Below are 21,685 nucleotides of genomic sequence, written 5' to 3' on the forward strand. Positions count from 1 at the left end.
AATGATTACAATAATACTACTAAAAAAGGTTGGGTATGCATAACAGGATCAAATAATTACAATAATATCAATGATAGTAGTAATAATATTATTAATGATAAGAATATAAATGAAAATAATAATAATACAATTAAAAAAAGAATAATTAATTAATATAATAATGATTAAAGTGCGGGTCGGGGGGGGGGGTGTCACATGAGGGTCACGAGCAGGGCCACGTGACGATCATGTGAGAGGGGTCACCTAAAGGTCAATAAAAAAATAACCCCCACCCCTTTTTAATCGCCCCGCCCCTTTTTAATCCATCAAAATCGGATTAAAAAGTGACAGAACATTATATCCTTATGTCTCTCATGAGATTATGTACCAGAAGTTCCGTTGTGCAGAGCCACATGCGGTCTACTCAACCCTATTCACTCCAATTAGATGCAATTGAAGTGACGCTGCCTATCAATCAATCTTGGATGCTCAGTAACTGGCCAATCAGAGATCACAATTTATCCCAAAAAGGTTTTACATTATAAACACATTGCTGTCAGAGGGATTTTGTTAAAAAAAACAGCTGTAAAAATGTTCAAATGTTGCCAGTGAGGTAAGTGGAATTCAGACATTTAGAGGTGGAACACAAGTTCTGGTACCCTAGGCAAATTTATGGCATGGCACCCTCAACTCCCACACCTCCCACTAAGTATTTTAGAGAAACGTCAGTATATTATACATCGTGTAACAATGTCCAACACACATGGGTAACCACAGTTCCATAATAGAGGCAACAAAATGCCAAACAAAAAATGTTTAGGGCAATATTTAATAACTATAAATACTATAAAACACTACAGAATTAAAACATATGCAAATTTTAAACAAAATGAACCCCCATATAATTAATACCCTTGTTGCACAAAATTAAATCTAACACAACCCAATGTTCTCCTTTCCATCTTTTCCAAAAAATTATCAGCAAGGTGCTGAACATGCTTTCGCTGTTTTCCAAATAACTGTCCTCTGGAGAAGTTCCCAGATGAAGCAGACACAGTACTCACCTTCTGTTATTAGCATTGCTGGGGTGAGTACTACAGGACAATCAGTGTCTGTGGATTTGGGAACCAAGGGCTTCTATCAATAATTACCATCAACATAAAGGTGCTTAAGACTTCACGAGTGAGACGTGTTGATTAATTTTGTGACAGCATTGCGTCCAGAATGCGCAACCTCCCATATGCAACGCATGGGGTGTGTTGAAAATCCAACTGCAACCTCTTTCTTGCAGGTACTTCCCTACAGTTGAGTTTTCTTTCTCAAGGTTCAGCTCTTCACATGCTCCTGTACCACTATCTGAGCGTAGAATTGTGGCTGGGCCATGAATGGCGAAGAACCAGTGCATTCACAAAACTGTCGATAGACATAGTCTCTGTCAGTTTAATGTGCACAGCTCTGGTTGACATGCACATTAACAACACGGCCCAACGTTTACTTTAAGAGCCACCACCTCTTGTTCAACGAGTCACAATTGTCCATAGTCCAAACACATCTAGACGGAGGAGAGGTACAAGGTGGTTCAGAAATAAGTCGGTCAGCAGTCAAATCTTCCATTTTCTGAACCTGCATTTTGCCTCTCAATTTTGCCTCAGTTATTTGTCTACACTCATGAGACACTTGTTTGTGAAAGTGTTTTAGTAGCAGTGTGGCAATATGACTAGAGAGATAAGAGGGTGCATTTTGTTCTCAGTGAGATCAGCTGAGGAGAGACATTCCCCAACTCGTAGGATGTTATCTTTGTCAATTAAAGGGTTGAGCTTTCTGAGTGTGTCAAGTTTCACATTTGTCTGTTTAGCTTCTTTAAGGTTTCTGATTGTCTCTTCATAGGCATCTTGCTGAACAGCTTGTATGATACAATTTTGGCTCGTGTGAGTTCTTGGATGCTTGGAGTCTCCCTGAAACTGTTCCATCCACTTGTCTTTTCTTTAAAAGATGAGACTATATAAATGAGTCTGGCTAATACTCTGCACAGTGTGGTCCAATTGGAAAACCTCTCAAAAGGCTGAGGGCCTAGATGTGACTCTAAAATTATACTTTTTAGGACATTCACTTCTGGATGTATCTATTTGTCTTACTCGTGTTCAATGAGGGTGAAAGGACCAGTGTTTGGTGGTTCTGTGTCTGTGTCATGATACAAAAATGGTGGACCTGAGAACCAGGAGGAATTGTGCAGGTAAGCTGCTGGGATAAACCTAGTGGCTTAGTCATCTGGGTTCTACTCGGTTGGTACGTAATGCCATTGGCTTGGTTGCATGGATGCTCTAATATGTGTAACCCTGTTGGCAGCATATATGTAGAATCGTTTGAAAAGTGTTGTCTATCCTAACACAATGTTGCTGTCTGTGTAAAACTTCACACAGTCTACTTTGAGGTCTAGCTCTTCTGTAATGAGCTAAATAATTTCCCCTCCAAGCACACCACCACAAAGTTGTAGGCGCGGTGCTATATGTGCGGGACAGTGTGCAAGTTTAGACGTTCCCCTTACAAAGCCGACATGGCACTGTCCTTAGTCACTAGCTGTTCACAGATAAGCTACTGCCCCTATAGCCCGGTAGAGGGATCAGAAAAATTGCAAAACTCTTTTACCTCAGCTGTGTTTAAAGTATCTTAGCTGTAGCACCTTGGTAATTGGAGATTTTCAAGGGCTTGCACATTTAATTTTTTTGGGGGGTTAGCGATTCATCCCAGTCCCTAACTTCAGATGACAGCTCCCCCAGTACTGCTTTGCCCTACATTATGATGGGGGCAACCAGGCCCAAGGGGTCATAGAGGCTATTTACCACTGACAGTAGTCCCCTACGCGTGAATGGTTTGGTCTCAGCTGATAAACGTTAAGTGAAGCTATCAGGTTGTAGGTTCCAGCAGAGTCCTACTGTTCTCTGAACTGGGAGAGGTTCTACTCCTAGATCTAAATGTTTCAAGTCCTTTGCATGATCTCGGAAGGGAAGTCTTCCATAAGTTGACTGCAGTTTGACACTGTCTTCTGAAGGCATAGGTTTGACTCCGCCAACATGTTTTGAGTTCTTTTAAGTAGGTCGATTGCATCTTGTGGCGTGGCAACAGATGTGAGACCGTGATTAAAATAGAATTGAAGCACTTGGTTACGGGGAAACCCTGTCACACTCTGCACTTGAGTCAAACACAGCCCGGATTACCTTTACTATTTCACTTTCCCATTGTCCACATAAGTTGATTACATATTACATAAATTACAATAAAGCTACTTGCAAGCATGAATCAAGCGGAGCACTAGGTCAATAGCCGACTGCTCCACTTGTGAAAGCAAAAGCTGTCAAGCTTCATTTGGCGATAAGACATCAATTCTTATAGCCAAATTGCTAGACAGGACACGGGGGGGGGGGGGGGGGGGGGGGCTGGATTTATTCTGGCTTCTGAGGGTGGTATACGTTGAATGTGGGCAGATACCATACTTCTTTATCTTCTATGATGGGTGGGGCTAGTTCTGTTTAGCTGTTGTCCAACATTTTTTGCATGAACTGGACATAGTGAGCCTTCCTCTCTGGTTTCTTTATCAATGTCTCTTTCAGTAAGGAGAGAAGTTTTAGAGCTTGTTCTCTATTATTCGGGAATTTTCCGCTCAGAACAAAAAGGGTAAAGGTGCGACCCAGCTGTTCTCTTCTTTTTGGTAGACTTCCTTGTCCATCGTCATTAGGAAAGCTTTGTCTTTAATTGACATAGCTCGTTTATAATCACACTCAGACCTAACAAACATAGTTTGTCCTAAGTCATCTGTGTCAACGACAGCGTCTAACACACTTTAACTTCAACTCCTCAGCCTTCACTAAACACATTCAAACACATCTACTTTATTAAAAACAGTCATTCTTACATTATTTTATTAATTTGGTACATAAGTGCTTGAGCAAAGAGAAAACAATCAATCTAATCATACAATTACAGAGCTTTTATGTTATATGTTTTTCTTAATACATGTAATGTCCAGATTCTCAATTAATTTGTGAAAAACATGCAATATGGACAAGCTCTCCACACCACCAATTTCGTGGTACGTTGACACCTTTTTCTTATATGTGGAAACTGCTCTCAGCTGCCTTATTGGGAAGAATTATTAAAGTGAAATCAATTAAATATACTCACATTTTAATAGTAAAATCTATGACACTAACATACTTTCAATCAAACCAGAAAGGATAACATAATATGAAAGAATATAAGATACAGTGAAGGCTGTTCCCCATCAGGAAGCGGAGGTACTCTGCCTTGACAGAGCCGACGTGTGGAAGACTCTAAGGAAAGTCAACCCGCGGAAGGCCCCAGGCCCCGACAACATACCTTGGCGGGTGCTAAAGGACTGTGCAGGTCAGCTGGCTGGTTTCCTCACGGACATTTTTAACACCTCGCTGGAACATGCCACAGTGCAAGCATGCTTTAAGTCTACCTCAGTCATCCCAGTGCCAAAGAAACCACCTGTTTTAACGACTACCGTGCTCCTATGCTCCACTTATCTAGAACAAACTTCCAGAAAACTGTAAAAGTGCTGAAAGTCTGAGTTCCTTTAAATCAATATTAAAAACACATTTGTTTAGGATTGCTTTCGACTGTTCTTGTTAAATTGTTTTACTGAAACATCGTTAGTTAAACTTTGTAGTGCAACTGTTTTTAATTTCTGGTCTGGCGTTCTGTTAACTGTGACATCATCCAGAGAAGACGGCTCACCCGCTACTACCATCTAATGTAGAACAGATTACTAGATCAATGTGTGCTTCTGTGCTTGTTTGTCTGTCTTGTTGTGTCTCTGTTCTGTCTTCTGTAACCCCCAGTCGGTCGAGGCAGATGACCGTTCATACTGAGCCCGGTTCTGCCGGAGGTTTTTCCTTCCCGTTAATGGGTGGTTTTTCTTCCCACTGTCGCTTCATGCTTGCTCAGTATGAGGGATTGCAGCAAAGCCATGGACAATGCAGACGACTCTCCCTGTAGCTCTACGCTTCCCCAGGAGTGAATGCTGCTTGTCGTGACTTTGATGCAATCAACTGGTTTCCTTATATAGGACATTTTTGACCAATCTGTATAATCTGACCAAATCTGTATAATATGATTGAACTTGACTTTGTAAAGTGCCTTGAGATGACATGTTTCATGATTTGGCGCTATATAAATAAAATTGAAATTGAAATTGAAATTGAATGTTTGCTTTTAGTTTCTATTTTTCCATGTTCTATTTTTTTCTACATTTTTTCCCTACTTGCTTTTATTCTGTTTTCTTCCCTGTATTTTAATCATGTAAAGCAACTTGCTATGATGGGTTGCCCCCCTGGTAAATTTGGTCTAGAACCGCCACTGGTTCTACACTTCCCTGTTTCTAGTATAAAGTCAAGAAAAACTGCATTGTTATATTAAATTAACATACCTGTTCAGCAGAAAGCCTGCAACCTCTGCATTCATTTTAAATCCCTGCTCCCTAATAAAGTATCTCCAACTGTTAATAATACCCTATATATATATATATACTCTTATATACTCTTGTTTTTCCTGTTTAGTACAAAGTGGTCATCAGTGGAAAAACCCAGCTCTCTCCCTGAAATTCTAAGGATAACAAATATGAAGTACTACCCAAACATTTCTATGATTCGTCACCTTCTGTCAGTTCTACCTGTCACGGGTGTTTCTGTGGAACGTAACTCGGGCCTTAAAGCAGTGAAAACTTTGCTGAGGTCAACAATGGGACAGGAAAGGTTTGTGGCTTTGCTACTTATGTATGTCCACAAGGACATTCATTTAGACATCAACAAAATCATATACATATTTGCCCAGAAGCATCCTAGAGGGTTGACATTCATAAACCCATTATCATCGTCATCATAAAGTTGAAGGTGTTGTGAAAGAGAACAATATTCTTTGTCAAGTCGTACTGTTCTATTATAGGCTTATGGCTTAACTTCACCATACGTGTTCATTAGTTTAACTTACTTTAAATTTTTTTTTACTCAACAGGGCATTTCTGCAATACTGAGGATATTAAAAAGGGGACAGACTCTTTAAGTTTTGATACAGCATTATCCGATAAAGATCTACTATCATGGAACCCTCTTTTGGGGGTGGAGAACTCAGTTAGATTAAACTCAAATGTTATTAAAAAATTATCAGACAGGACAGGGTTGTGAGAGAATACTGTTATTTCTTCACAATCAATGCCATATGTTAGAACAAGGTCTAAAGTATGGAGCCGAGAGTGCGTCGGTTTATGCACATTTTAAGCAAAACCAATTGAAACTAGGATAGTTTTAAAGGCTACACTAAGGTTATCACATAAGCAAAAATTAAGATAAAAAGAAGCTAAGCTAAGGAACTATTTACATGCAAAAACAAACAAAAGACAAAACAAAAATGGTTGGTCATAATCAGAATACTTCAGTGAATCCTGGTTCACTGCAGATCTGATTAACAAAAACATGGAATGGATTTAAAACATTTGCCATGTATTTCAATTCATTCACAATGCAAAGCCCAAGTCAAACAAAACATTATTTGTTGAAATAATATTCTGAGGACCATTTTGTCCTGTAAAATCATTTAAATCAGAATCGCTTGCCTTTGTTTATGCAATTCTACCTCCGGTCGCTAGGGGTCGCTATAGCAATCGTCGCTAACCTGGTTAAAATCTATAGTTATCAAAATTGTCTTGAAAACCGGCATTAATATACCATATTGATGCGGGAATAAGGCTCATAACATCATCGGAGGAAGGCGGAGTAGAACAGTTACGCTTTATGCTTAAAAACAAACTCGTTTTGGAAGGTCCGAAACCGGATGTTAGCAAGGCTAATATCCTGTTGGCTAGCGGACCCTCGGCATTAACAAATGAAAGCTTTTGCTTTTATTTTAGTCGTATTGAATGGCTGGATAACATAAACATTAATGTCCCATCAATGTATGAACCCCTTGTGGAGGTAACCCTTCTGGTAAAACTTTAAAACACACTCAACAGTGACATGGTACCAAATGCTAGCAATGCTATATTGCTAGCCTTTTGTTCAAAACGCCAGGTTTACACGGTTTACAAGACATTTCCCAATAAACCTTTTTAACTTCACCCTCAGACCGCTGCCCAAACCTCTGTCCTTTGTTTCGTTTCAGTTCGGTCCAGTTTTGGCCATTCACGGGAGGAGCGTTGAAGGAGGGAAGTTGTTAGCTAGCGCTAGCCAGCGCTTGGCTTTTGGCCGTGGTCTGGGTTGGAGGCCTGGTCCTCCAGGTAGACTCTGACCCCGGTTGCAGTCACGATTTAAGCAGATTTTTCCTTGGCATGGGGAGGTGGCTTTTGTGCCGGCTTTTCAGCTCTGCGTTGCCTGGAACCAGCTCCGTCTGTGGTGCGCTGAGAAAGCAGAACAAAGCTGGCATAGACGGATTCCTTCACTTCGGCATCTGTTTTAAGCAGAAGTGAGAGAATTATCTTTGAATCGGCTGGCAGTTTCTCCCTATGCCAGGGAGGAACTGAGTTTCAGAAAGGCTCATTCTCACTCAGCTCGCGGCCTCTTCCAGGCCCCATCGATGGTTCCCGGAGGTCTTCAGTCACATGGCTCCCCCCTCTCCTTGAGTGCTGGTCCTCAGAGGGTTTGGAGGTGTGTGTCTCAGCAGCTTGGAGTCAGGAGACGAGAGTGAGCAGAGGTGTGCTGTGGCTTTTATCTGTAATGAGGTGGTCACAGCTGACCTCCTGCCGAGAAGAAGGGACGAGCGAGAGAGGGGGAGAGAGGGCTTCTCCTGCCCCCCCTTATCCTTTGCACCAGGAGTGGACTTTCTTTGTTGAATCATCCACTGTTCAGGATTCAATCTGAGATCACTATCATGGCATAACAAGTGTCAACATGGATGTTAAAATCACCCACTATAATAACCTTATCAGTATTTAACACCAAATCAGATAAGAAATCTGACAACTGATCCAAAAACTGAGTGTAAGGGCCTGGTGGACAATACAAAACAACAAACAGAAGAGGTTTTATTGCTTTGCAGTTTGGATGAGGGAAACTGAGGGTTAAATGTTCAAAAGAACTGTAATTATTAGTTGGCCTGGGAATAATTAATAAATCAGACTGAAAGATAGTTGCCACTCCTCCTCCTCTCCCCACAGATCTGGGAATGTGGAAATTTGAATAACTGGAGGGAGTTGACTCATTTATACTAACGTAGTCCTCTTGTAGCCATGTTTCTGTGAGACAAAACAAATCAATCTGATTATCAGAAATCAATTAATTAACTATCAAAGTCTTTGGAGGGAGAGACCTTATATTTAATAGACCACATTTAATTATTTTATTTTTTGGTTGAAAGTGATCCGTATGGATTTGTATTAGATTTTTATGATTTGTTCCTTTTAGATCAGTTTTTGATCTGTTAAGTTTTGGCTGTGGGAAAGACACCGTCTCAATAGGATAATGGGTGGGTAACAGTACAGAAGCTGCAGAGAGGTGTGTTGAACTACGGCTCTGCTTCCTGGTCTGGACCCTGAGTTGTCAGCATTTAGGAGAACTAATAAATCCGGCCAGATTCCTAGAAAGAAGAGCTGCACCATCCAAAGTGGCATGAATGCCATCTCTCCTGATCAGACCAGGTTTTCCCCAGAAAGTTCGCCAGTTATCAATATAGCCCACGTCGTTTTCTGGACACCACCTAGACAACCAGCGGTTGAATGACGACATGCGGCTAAACATGTCATCACTGGTCAGATCAGGCAGGGGACCAGAGAAAATTACAGAGTCCGACATAGTTTTAGCAAACTCACACACCGAAGCAACACCAACTTTGGTGACCTCTGATTGGCGTGACCGGGTGTTATTACCGCCAGCGTGAATAACAATTTTGCGGTATTTACGCTTATCCTTAGCCAGTAGTTTTAGGAAGGATTCTATGTCGCCCGTTCTGGCCCCTGGTAGGCATTTAACTATGGTCCCTCGTTTCTTTAGTGCCACATTTCTCACTATCGAGCTGCCAATAATTAAGGTCGGCTCCTCAGTGAGACTGTCGCTGAGAGGGGAAAATTTATTAGAAACGCAGACGGGTTGGTGGTGATCTGGGGTCTGTAATCTAGAGCTATGCTTCCTACGAACCCTCACCCAGCCAGCCTGGTTACCAGGCTGTTCAGGTGCTACTGCTTTAGGTTCGCTACGTGAAGTTACTCTATGCCAGGGGTCAGCAAACCGCGGGCCAGGAGCCGCATGCAGCTCTTTGATGCCTCTGATGCGGCTCATCTGTTGAAAACAATTATGTCACAGAGCTGTGTCCTCATGCAGGCAGTCTCGTCAATGCTGGCTGACGAACACTCTTCACCAGTTGGTGGCAGTAATGCGCACTGAAAAGATGTTTGCCAATTGCCAATAAACTCAAGAAGAAGAAATAATGCTTGCGAGTGGCTGCAGAGCGAAATAAGCAGGAAGGCGGCATTTTCAGATGCTGTTTTTTTGCAGTAAATTCTACAAATGACAAGGGGACCACGGTGACAGAGACCTAAAATAACATGGAGTCATTGATGAGGGTGAAGAGAGCTAAACAGCAGGGTAAGAGTCGTTTCTATATCTGACGTTTGTTAATTTTCAAAGTGAGGAAAAGCGAACAGCCCTTGGCTCGAGGCTGTGAGCGGAGTCCTGCGCAGCTGAAGTCAGAGCTTCAGCTGCGCAGGACTCCGCCTGAACGTCTGATAGCTCGTCTAATGCAGCTGTTAGCTTGTTAGCTGGTTAATGACAGGACCTCCTTTAAGTGCGTAACTTTCCCGGATGTGATTAAAATGTGTTCAGATTAAAAGAAAAATATTCCGAAAGTACCATTTATATGGGATGAAAATCAAATAATCCAACCATGACGTGCGTTTACTCGCACCAAGCTTTATTCAAAATAAAAACTCTGACATTAGCAGAGTTGATGATTTCCATAAAACAATAGAAGTTTTGTACTTTTACAAAAAAAAAAAATCAAAAATAAAGAGGCAAAGATGCGTTGGTTCTGCTCCCGGTCCATTTTGTCGCAAAAAATTTGTTATATGCAGTGTGATTTAATTTAAAATTTCCAAAGGGTTTTATGGCTCCCAGTGTTTTCTTTACTGTGTGAAACGGGTCCAATTGGCTCTTTGAGTGGTAAAGGTTGCCGACCCCTGCTCTATGTGGCTCCGCGCTAGCAAACCAGCTATCAGCTGGTTATTCAACAGCACGGAGCCGGGTCTCCAATTCTGACACCCTCGCCTCCAAAGCTACAAAAACACTATATTTATTACATCTACCATTATCACTAAAGGAGGCAGAGGAATAACTGAACATCTGACACAGAAAGCAGCAGATAGGAGACTTAGCCAGAGACGGAGAAGCCATTATGCGGCTAAGGCTTGGCTAACGCTAGGCTAAAGCTAGGCTAGCGCCCTGTTATCACGCCAAATAACAAACCGTGTGAAACACGAGGAGTTCCCAAACGTGATGAGCAGCCACAGAAAATGTTTTAAAAGTGCTTATGTTTGGAAACAGATGTTACAGCAAAGAGGTTTAAACATAAAAAGCGAGAGAGCCTGGAGCAAAAATCCGTCGTTCACACAGCAACAACAGGAAGTGACACAATACGCCTTACTACAAACAGGAAGCTATCATTCTAAAGTCCTTCCAGTGTAAGGACTTTAGAACTGGGGTGATGTGCTCTACTTTCTTAGTCTTAGTGAGGACGCGGACAGCAGCGTTCTGGATCAGCTGCAGCTGTCTGATCCACTTTTTAGGCAGAACTGTAAAAACACCGTAATCAATTTGACTAAAAATAAACGCATGGATTAGTTTTTCCAGATCCTGCTGAGACATCAGTCCTTTAATCCTAGAAATGTTATTCAGGTGATAGAAAGCCAACCTTGTAACTGTCTTTAGATGCTTTTGGAGGTTCAGGTCTGAGTCCATCACTACACCCAGATTTCGGGCCTGATTAGTGGTTTTTAGCTAAAGCGACTGAAGCTGTGTGCTAACTTTTGATCTCTCCTCTATTGGTCCAAATATTATTACTTCTATTTTGTTTTTATTCAACTGAAGAAAATTTTGGCACATCCACGTATTGATTTCTTCTAGGCATTTACTCAGTGCCTGAACTGGTTCATAGTCACCTGCGTCATCTGCGTAGTTATGGTAGCTGATGTTGTTGTTTTTTATTATCTGAGCAAGAGGGAGCATGTAGATGTTGAAAAGAAGGGGACCCAGGATGGACCCTTGGGGAACCCCACATATGATTTTTGTTGTCTGGGATGTAAAGTTTAACCTGACTCCGCCTAGCTTCACTCACATACATCTGGGACATCGCCCATTGAAAGTGATTTCTCCAACCAATTTTATGGTCTGGCCAATCAGGACGCAGGGCTGGAGTTTCATAGATGTGACGTAGTGGAGACGCGACCATGACGTGAGACTGTTTTGATAGCAATGGCGGCTCGTCGAGGAAGCAATCGTTAACATTGATGCTGCTATTTCTTCCGTGTTGTCCAATCTACCTAATATTGTTTCATTAAAAGAACATCAGAGACCGGCTCTGAAGGCTTTTGTTGGTGGAAACCATGTTTTCGCCCTTCTCCCGACCGCATATGGCAAGTTTTGTTTTCCGGGGCGCGTCCACGGTGGACGCGGTTAGCACGAACCATGTTAGGAGGCCTTTAGTCCTTGACGCGGTCGGCCCGGGATCGACTCCGACCCGCGGCGCTTTGCCGCCTGTCTTCCCCCGTCTTCCTGTCAGCTCACTGTCAATAAAACGCGTGCCAATAGAGCCGCAAACACATAAAAAAAGTTGTTTTTTTTCCTGCGTCGCTCTCATCAGCGTCACGGGTCAGCTTCGGTGTGAGTGGTTGAAATAGCACGTCGATAAAGATGACAGACAAGTGGCTTATCCAATCATATGCAAGGATTTTTGATAAGGCCCAGCCTTCAATAAAGGCAATTCCTATGGCGGTGTCCCAGATGTATGTGAGTGAAACTAGGCGGAACGAAATACATCTGGCGGAGTCAGGTTATGTAAAGTTACCTACTGATACGAAAGATTCCCTGTCCATTAAGTAAGATTTAAACAAGTGGAGAGCTGTACCAGAGAGGCCAACCCAGTTCTCCAGGCGTTCTAACAGGATGGAGTCATCGACAGTATCAAATGTTGCACTGAGATCCAATTGAACTAGCACGGTGGTTCTTCTACAGTCTGTATTTATATGGATGTCACTAAACACCTTGATAAGGGCGGTCTCTGTACTGTGGTGAGCACGGAAACCAGACTGGAAAATGCCAAAGCAGCTGGTCGTTGTTAAGAAGGTGTTTAATTGTTGAAATACAGATTTTTCAATAATCTTACTGATGAAGGGGAGGTTTGAGATTGGCCTGTAGTTCTGGAGTAGTAATTTGTCTAAATTGTTCTTTGAACTGTACTTTCAGACCCAGAAATTAACCATTTTGACTCCCAAAAACAACTACAAAAAAAGAAAAACGGTCGCGAACCAGCTATCATTCTGGAACTTGCCCCTCTTGTGCAGCTCTGTTGAAGCCACTGATTTTTATTTCTTGTGGTGGAACTTCTCTGCCCTACTTGTGGTTCACTCACAACTAATGGACCACTGCATTTTGTGAAACTAATCCAAAACAACTGATGACAGTCATATTTGGTTTTTGATGAGTAATTGTGTCAGTACATTATTCTCGACACAATATATTGAAGTCCATACTTTTCCCTCGCCACCAATAATTCTTTATATGAAATACCAAACTTCGAAAAATATTCACTTAATTAAACAAAGACAAATATAAATGCATCCATAAATCCAATGAGATATACTGCTTAAAGCGGCCATAACATAACTGTGCAAGCTATTTCATGTAGTTGATATGGCTGCAATGTAAATTCTCCAAAGAATACATAAAATAACATATTTTTGTAGGGGATTGTTTTGACAGGCCAAATTTCCTACTTCAGTAAAAGGATTGGGTACAATAATGATATGTGGCTCCTGACTAGTACAGACATTTTGAAAATGAGAAGGAAAACGTCTTCAACTACAGAATAGAAATGAAATTTCTTATTTATTTTTTTCCTTTTTTCTATTAATCATGACCTTAATAACTGAAAATCCTCACCAGCACAGTGTGTGATGCTAAACAACATGATCAATATTTAGAACCAGAAGATTCTTAGATGGTCAGATAGCATATTTCCTGATACAAAAACTTAAGCAACTCCAGTGTTCTGGTTAATATGCACTCCCACAGCAGAGCACGGTACAGCAGCAGTTAAGTTATTGGGCATTGTGTTCATGTTAATTTTCACTCCCCTGCCATGAGTCCAAAGCTTTCTTTGTTGTCTATATCACCTATTGTTAACTAAAATAAATTTAATAACACCTCCTAATGTTACATAATTTTTTGTTCCAACTTAATCACACTAAATCATGTTTCTTCATCCAGCTCTCTTTACCTCTTTGTTTCAGTAGCTGTTGGTCTGCAGGAGGTTCTAGAGGAACATAAGATCAGTCTGAGGAGGAGATGTGAATGTGTGACTGAAGGAAGTGATGAACCAGGAAGTAGAACCCTCCTCAACACAATCTACACTGATCTCTACATCACAGAGGGACAGAGTGACGAGGTTAATACCCAACATGAGGTAAAGCAGCTGGAGATAGCTTCCAAGATCCAAAACTTCTATGGCTCTCCAATCAGGTGCCATGACATCTTTAAAAACTTACCTGACCAACATGGAGCCATCAGAGTGGTTCTGACCAACGGCGTCGCTGGTGTTGGAAAAACCTTCTCAGTGCAGAAGTTCACTCTGGACTGGGCCGAGGGCTTGGAGAACCAAGATGTCCGTGTGGTGGTTCTGCTGTCGTTCAGGGAGCTGAACCTGATCAGAGGTGAGCAGCACAGTCTTCTCACGCTGCTCCATGTTTTCCATCCAACCCTCCAGAAGCTCCCAGCAGAGCAGCTGGCTGCCCACAAACTTCTTTTCATCTTTGACGGCCTGGATGAAAGCACACTTTCTCTGGACTTCAACCACAGTCGGCTGGTTTCTGACGTCACACAGAAGTCATCAGTCGACGTTCTGCTGACAAACCTCATCAAGGGGAACCTGCTTCCCTCGGCTCTCGTCTGGATCACCTCCAGACCTGCAGCGGCCAATCAGATCCCTCCTTCATGTGTTGCCAGGGTAACAGAGGTACGAGGCTTCACCGACACCCAGAAGGAGGAGTATTTCAGGAGGAGGTTCAGTGATGAAGAGCTGTCCAGCAGAATCATCTCCCACATTAAGACCTCCAGGAGCCTCCACATCATGTGTGGAATCCCAGTCTTCTGCTGGATCACTGCTACGGTTCTGGAGGACATGTTGACCACAGAGCAGAGAGGAGAGCTGCCCAAGACCATGACTGACATGTACTCTCACTTCCTGCTGGTCCAGACCAGGAGGAAGAACAACAAGTACCATGAAGGACATGAGAGGAGTCCACAGGAGCTGATGGAAGCTGACAGAGAAGTTCTCCTGAAGCTGGGGAGGCTGGCATTTGAACATCTGGAGAAAGGAAACATCATATTCTACCAAGAAGACCTGGAGCAGTGTGGTCTGGATGTCTCAGATGCCTCGGTGTACTCAGGACTTTGTACAGAGCTCTTCAAGAGAGAGAGTGTGATGTTCCAGAAAGCAGTCTACTGCTTTGTCCATCTGAGCATTCAGGAGTTTCTGGCTGCAGTCTACATATTCCACTGTTTCACAAACAGAAACAGAGAGGTCATAGAGAACTTATTGGAAGAAAAATATAGTGAAGCATTTTTGGAGAGTTTCATGGAAAAAGTCATGGAGAAATCTCTCTTTAGTACAAATGGCCATCTGGACCTGTTTGTTCGCTTCCTTCATGGCCTCTCTGTGGAGTCTAACCAGAAACTTCTAGGGGGCTTGCTGGGTCAGTCAGAAAACAGTCCAGAAATCACCCAGATGCTCATCAACAATCTGAAGGAGATGAACACTGATTATATCTCTCCTGACAGAAGCATTAACATTTTTCACTGTCTGATGGAGATGAAGGACCTCTTGGTTTATCAGGAGATACAAGAGTTTCTAAAATCAAAGAATAGGTCAGAGAAGAAGCTGTCTATTTTTCAGTGTTCAGCTCTGGCCTACATGCTGCAGATGTCAGAGGAGGTTCTGGATGAGTTGGACCTGAAGAAGTACAACACATCAGAGGCAGGAAGACTGAGACTGATTCCAGCTGTGAGAAACTGCAAAATAGCCCGGTGAGTCCAGATGTCTTCAGTTTATGAAGATGATTCAATTTATGAAAACTGACCAGGATATTAAGACAAAAGCAGGCAGCAACAGGAGACAGCTGGGAGCAATGATTTGATGATAAGCAGGGAAACTATAAGTATCGTCCAAAGGGCTAGACAGGAATTTTCACCAGAAAGCAGTCCGATTCTTCAGTGTAGTCAGTAGGCTGATGGCTCACCAGAGTGGGCAAAGTGTGCAATAGAATCACACAGAGTGAAAAAAAAATCACCTGAATCGCCATCAGTGAGGGCAGGTTGCATAGAAGAACACGAGATCTGACAAGTTCAGCACATGAGCACTTGGAGCAACATATAGGCAGAGCAAATGAGATAATTTCACTTTGAGTGGGTATAGCAGAATAGTATTTTGTAGGCAGATAAACAGGTGAATACTAATACTAATTAGGCTGAACTGAGTAGAGGCTGAGTAGGGTAGAGCAGGGAATGGGGGAAACAGTCCATCCATCCATCTTCTGACCTGCTTAATCCCTCATGTGGTTGTGGGGTTGCTGGTGCCTATCTCCGCCGTTCACTGGGTGAGATGCAGGGTACACCCTGGACAGGTTGCCAGGGAAACAGTCCAAAGTGCAAAAAAAAAAAACATAAACAAAAAGCCCACATCATAACACATGTTGATTAAACATGGAGTACATCTTAATACCAAAGGCCTCGTCATGTGCAGAAGAAGCCCTACAATAGAAATCTAAATATATTTTAAATTCAAATGTAAATATAAAATAATACAATGCAACATACAATGATAAAATTGTAAATATCGTGTATACTAGGTCATCAAATCAGTGTCAGTTAACTCTGTCAACTAAGTTGCCTGTAGGGATTTTTAAGGTCCAGCAGGTGTCAGTATTCAGTGACACAGTATCGGCACAGTAGCAATACAGTTTGACAATGTGTCGAAACGCTTCATGATGGGATAGAAACGAAATAGTAACGCAATAGTTACTTTTACTGGTAACTAGTTACTTTTATAGTGGTGTAACTCAGTTAGTAACTTAGTTACTTTTTGGGAGAAGTAACTAGTAACTACAACTAATTACTTTTTCAAAGTAACATGCTCAACACTGGTTGTTCTTAAGTGCGTGTTAAACTGGTAGGGCAAAAGGGGGGTGCCCAACCCCATGCACCCCACTCAGAAACCTCAGCGTCTAATGGGGTTAGAGGAAGCCCCTATTCGCTCCTATTTTATCTGTTAAAAGGTTCCCAGGTAAAAAAAAAACTGACACAATTGGCACAGTTTTGGCACATTTGGCTTACATGTGCCAAAATCACATCTGCCTGGCATGCTACCTAATGAAACATTTGGGAAACTAATATTGTTCAGCTGATTCAGTCCATGTTTTCTGCAGTTATAGTGAAGATGTTGTCCAAGGCTTTTCCTATGTTTTCACAAGGGTTTTATGTAGTTTTAGGGTGTTTATTTTGAAAAATGCTGAGATGAGGCTCAGAAAATGTTATGTTTTCCTTTGTTTAATGACCTATAAATCAAATAAAATAGAATAGCCTTTATTGTCGTTCTACAGGATACCACGAAAATTCCCCTTTGGTGCAACTACAAACGAGCATAAAAAGCAAAACTTGCATAAAATAAATGACAAAAAACAAAACAATAATATTTACAGAATATATACATAGTAGCAGTGTGAGTCAGTAAAGGTGCAGTCAGGATTATATGAAGCAGTTAATTTCACTCAGTGTATTTGGTGAATTTCACAGAAATGGCTTCATTTATTACACATCATCAATATGATTGGTATATGAATGATTCAGGGGTCAGGTACATATTGTTTTGTAATTATTGGCTACAGTGATAGCTCTCAGAAAGAAGCTATCCCTGACTCTATTTGTCCTGGTTTTGTTTGACCTGTACCGTAATAGGTACTGATGGTAACAGGTCAAACTGGGGTTACTGGGGTGGGATGGTCATGTTCCCAGCTCTGCTGAGGTACCGAGAATTAACAATGTCCTCCAGACTGGGCAGAGAGAGCAGCCAACGATCTTCTGGGCTGCAATGATGACCCTTTGGACCACTCTCTTTTCTGCTACTGAGCAGCTGTGTACCTCGCTGTGATGCATTCTGTAATACCAGAATGCTCTCTATGATGGCTCTGTAGAAGGTTACCAGCAGCCTTCCCTCCAGGTTGTTTCTCCTGAGCACTCCCAGTCTCGGTGATGCTGCTGAGCTCATTAAATATTTTCACGGCCAAGAATCTCATGGAGTAGACCCTATCCACACTGTCCCTGTGGATGTAGAGTGGGGCTGTGTCTGTTCTATCCTTCCTGAAGTCCAGAATGATTTTTTTTGTTTTTGTGGTGTTCAGTCAAAGGTTGTTTAGTGAACATCTCCCAGTCAGTCTGTTGTCCTCATCTCTGTAGGCAGATTCATCTCCCCTGCGAACAGTCCAACCACAGTGGTGTCATCCACAAACCTTATGATGGTGTTTGATAGATTGCTTAGAGACCACCTGGATGTGTAGAGCGTGAAGAGGAGGGGACTCAAAACACAACCTTGTGAAAAGCCTGTACTTTTTATGATGGTGCTGAACACGTGGGGGTTATTTGTAAGGAAGGCTTTGATACAGGTACATGGGAGTGGAAAGACCTAGGTGAGACAGTTTCTGGACCAGGATCTTTGGTATGATGTGATAAAATGATGAGCTGAATTCCAGTAAGAGCATTCTCATGTAGCTCCCTAGGTCCAGATTGCATCATCGGTTGATCGGTTTGCCAAACTGGTGAGGGTCCAGAGTGGGAGGCAGACATGTCCTGATGTGCTAAGAGACCAGTCTCTCAAAGCAATTCATCATTACAGGCGTAAGTACAATAGGCCTGTAGTTCTTTGAGTTGTCCACTATTTTTTTCTGGGGATGGGGATGATGGTGGAGGTTCTGAGGCAGGTGGGATGGTGGCCATTAATAGGGACTGGTTGACGATTCTTGTCAAAATATGAGTCAGTTGTTCAGCACACTCTCAAAGTACCTTGCCATGTACTGCTTTGGGACTGGCCGCCTTTCTGGGGTTCACTGTTCTTAGCACGTCTCACTTCATACTCCTGTGTCGGTGGGCCAGTTCTGGGGGGGGAGTGATGTAACAATTGAGGGCCTGACCGAATTATGGCTTCCTGCCACTTCCCTCTGGCAGGAAGCTGCGGTCCATTAGGAACAAAACCTCATGCCACAAGAACAGTTTCTTCCCATCTGCTACGGGCTTTATCAACGAGGCCAAGAGCCGCCCGTGACGCTGGACACTGCCTCTCTCCCCCGTTCAGGACTTACAAGCTTCTGCGTTAAGTTAACGCACAGTCTACTGTGTATATATAGCTTCTGTATATATATCTATTCTATTTTATTTTGTCTGCACCATCAACACGAATTAAAATTCCTTGTAATTGCAAACCTACTTGGCAATAAACTTGATTCTGATTCTTATTCTGATATATTTCCTGCAGCACACAGTAGTCAGAGCTTAACATGAAGAAACACAGAGCTTTGCCAACACAATGACAGGAGGCCTGCTTCTTAAACCTGCTCTGTCCGTCCGTCCGTCCGTCCGTCCGTCCGTCTTCTTCCGCTTATCCGGGGTCGGGTCGCGGGGGTAGCAGCTTCAGTAGGGAGGCCCAGACGTCCCTCTCCCCAGCCACTTGGGAGGAATCCCAAGGCGTTCCCAGGCCAGCCGGGAGACATAGTCCCTCCAGCGTGTCGTGGGTCTTCCCCTGGGTCTCCTCCCGGTGGGACGTGCCCAGAACACCTCTCCAGGGAGGCGTCCAGGACCTGCTCTGTCATTCTTTGTAAACAAATATCCTGAGATGCGTTAACCTCGCCTTCTGCATTTTGTTGTCTAGATCAGTCTGGTTAAATTTAGCTTTTAACTCAACCAGAAATAAAGCGGGAACAAAAATTGAACCAAGACTGTTACATGAAACAAGACTGTGACCCTGTCTAAATCATAACCTAAACCATGATATCAACTGGCACCATAACCATTGCTGATCAACATTCAAACTACTGTATGTGCCAAACCATTGCCTGAAGTCTTACAAAGGCTAAGGAGATTCACTGTGTGATTTAAAACACATGACATTGATGTGAAGAGCAGATATTTATCATATAAAGAGTCAACTCAATCAATGTTTATCAGTCTACTCCTGGGGTGTCAAACATACGGCCCGCGGGCCGGATCCGGCCCGCCGAACAATTTAGTCTGGCCCTGTGGCTAAATGCATTATCGTTATAAAAAAAATGTTTTTCTTTTCCCGGTGTCCTGTCTTGCAATGTGGCATTAATAATTGTTGTCTTAATGCCAAAAAGAGCTCATCAGATTTGACTTTCACAAGTGGAGCAGTACTGCTTTTGCCATAGTGCGCCGCTTGATTTATGAATGTATCAAATGGTATGGACAATACAATGGGAAAGTAGGAGAGGAAAGGAAGAACAAGAAGAAGAAAAAAACAAAAGGTGAAAGAAAGAGGAGATAAAAGGAAGAGAATACTAAAACAATTATTGAAAAAGACATGTACTTCGTTTAATTGAAAATCTGCAGTTCCTATATTGTCCACGAGGGGCGCTGTGTTTTAATTAGCAGATTAAGCTACAGGTGTGGAAAAATTTAAATCATTTCTTAATTTTTATCTGTTTGATGTATTTTGTCATGTAGGACAGTGTTTTTAAGTTCCAAAAAATGTGAATAAATGTTTTTCAACATTGTATAATCACTGTGATCAGTTCTTATGTATAATGCAAATGTAAATGTTTAACTGAGTAAAAGTATTGTTAAAATTGCACATACTTTTCTTAAAAACGCTGAGGTTATTCATAATATATTGTGTAAAAGTGAAATTAATTCAATATAAAAATCAACAACAAGTCCACATTTATTAGTTCTATTTAATATTGCAATGAGTTAACTCATGTGGCCCTCTTGAGATCAGATTAAGCTGTATGCGGCCCCTCAACCAAAATGAGTTTGACACCCCTGGTCTACTCTGTGATTTGATTAGAACTGACATTATTGTATATCTAATTGCAGGCTTATTGGTTGTAAACTGTCTGGAACTGAATGTGAAGTTGTGGCCTCAGTTCTGAGGTCCAACCCTTCCCATCTGACTGAGCTGGAAATAGATGTTATCCATGGAGCAGGAACCTTTGGAGACTCTGGAATCAAGCATCTGTGTGAAATCCTGAAGAGTTTAATCTGTAAAGTGAAGAATCTAAGGTTAGTTTTTTTCCTCTTTATCTAAGTAAAATCCTTCACTGATGCTTTAAAACTTAACTAAAATTTTTATTCAAAGATATCTTCTTTAAGAAATACCTGCTGTCCAACTGTTTGATGACAAATTCAAAATGTTTTTCACATGAAACGTTTCAATTGCCTCATCCAGAATTTCATAATATTGAAATATATTTCAAAATGTTATGGACTGAATTAAAAACTTAGTGAAAAATTAATAAGTGATGAATTTGTTTAATTTTGGTTTGGTAAAAATATGATACAAAAAGCTGATTTATCTTTTTTTTCCTAATTTCTTAGCGAAATCTTCACGTTAAAATGTATTTTTCCCTCCAGTGTAGTCCCCAGACAACATACAGTAACACAGTGCATCACGATGCAAATAGGTATAGTTTGAAGCACATTGCTGCAGATCAGTGTAACTTTTTCTCTGTGCCTTTCGGTCCTAACCACCAGCCTGGAAAGTGAGAAGCACTCTGTGCAGCAAACAAAAGCCAGAGATGAGATGGCATGCATAAAAATGAATGAATTTCCATAAAGTTGCCTTAATTCATTATTGTTCAATAAGTACTTTACTACATAATTATCTGTTATCTGTGACTCTCCTGATCGCTGAAAAATATTTTACCGTTGTCCATTGCCTGGTTGTCAGTTTTTGTCTCATCATGTGTAGTGTGACCAAGAGTGGCCAAAGAGAATATTCTTGATTCTTGATTCATCCAGCTGCTGTGCTCTCAGTGCATCCTTGTGTGTAAAAGTCAGCTTTTGGTGTTAGGTTTATATTTTCAACAGGAAATATGTGTAAACCTTCTAGGAAGACCCAAATAGCAACACAAGAGGGGTGGAGTTTGTCACAGGAGTGACAAGGTTTTTACTGATTCTGAAAGGTTTTGTAGAGCGCCTAGACATATCTACATGAAAACTGGTCTAGAATAGTTACTTTTTATCATTTTACATTCAAATTTGAACCTGTCACACAAACAACTTGTCTTGAATGACTCCCTTATTTTTCAGCTAGAATCTCCTTGCATCAGTCTGCAGCTGCATGTCGAAGAAAGTATCAAGAAAACAAGAGAAAAAATGGATAATTTGTATGTGTTCCAACTTCAATAACTAAAAACTGTTTTCCAGAA

The 21,685-nt window shown here is 41.7% G+C and overlaps 2 protein-coding genes across 2 annotated transcripts in view; both read left to right on the top strand.

The window, feature by feature from the left end:
* LOC105923771 overlaps positions 1-21,685 on the top strand; it is a gene marked incomplete at its 3' end in the record, with an annotated part of 780,934 nt that overhangs the window by 100,848 nt on the left and 658,401 nt on the right. The window lies entirely within an intron of this gene.
* The window catches only part of LOC118561496 (NLR family CARD domain-containing protein 3-like), a 115,228-nt gene that overhangs the window by 42,524 nt on the left and 51,019 nt on the right, over positions 1-21,685 (top strand). Inside the window, exon 3 of the mRNA XM_036133633.1 lies at positions 13,490-15,278. Within this exon, the coding sequence (XP_035989526.1) occupies positions 13,490-15,278 (1,789 nt within the window). The remainder of the gene's footprint in view (positions 1-13,489; positions 15,279-21,685) is intronic.

This window comes from Fundulus heteroclitus, unplaced genomic scaffold, assembly GCF_011125445.2.
Source record: "Fundulus heteroclitus isolate FHET01 unplaced genomic scaffold, MU-UCD_Fhet_4.1 scaffold_65, whole genome shotgun sequence".
In the NCBI taxonomy this organism is placed as follows: Eukaryota; Metazoa; Chordata; class Actinopteri; order Cyprinodontiformes; family Fundulidae; genus Fundulus; species Fundulus heteroclitus.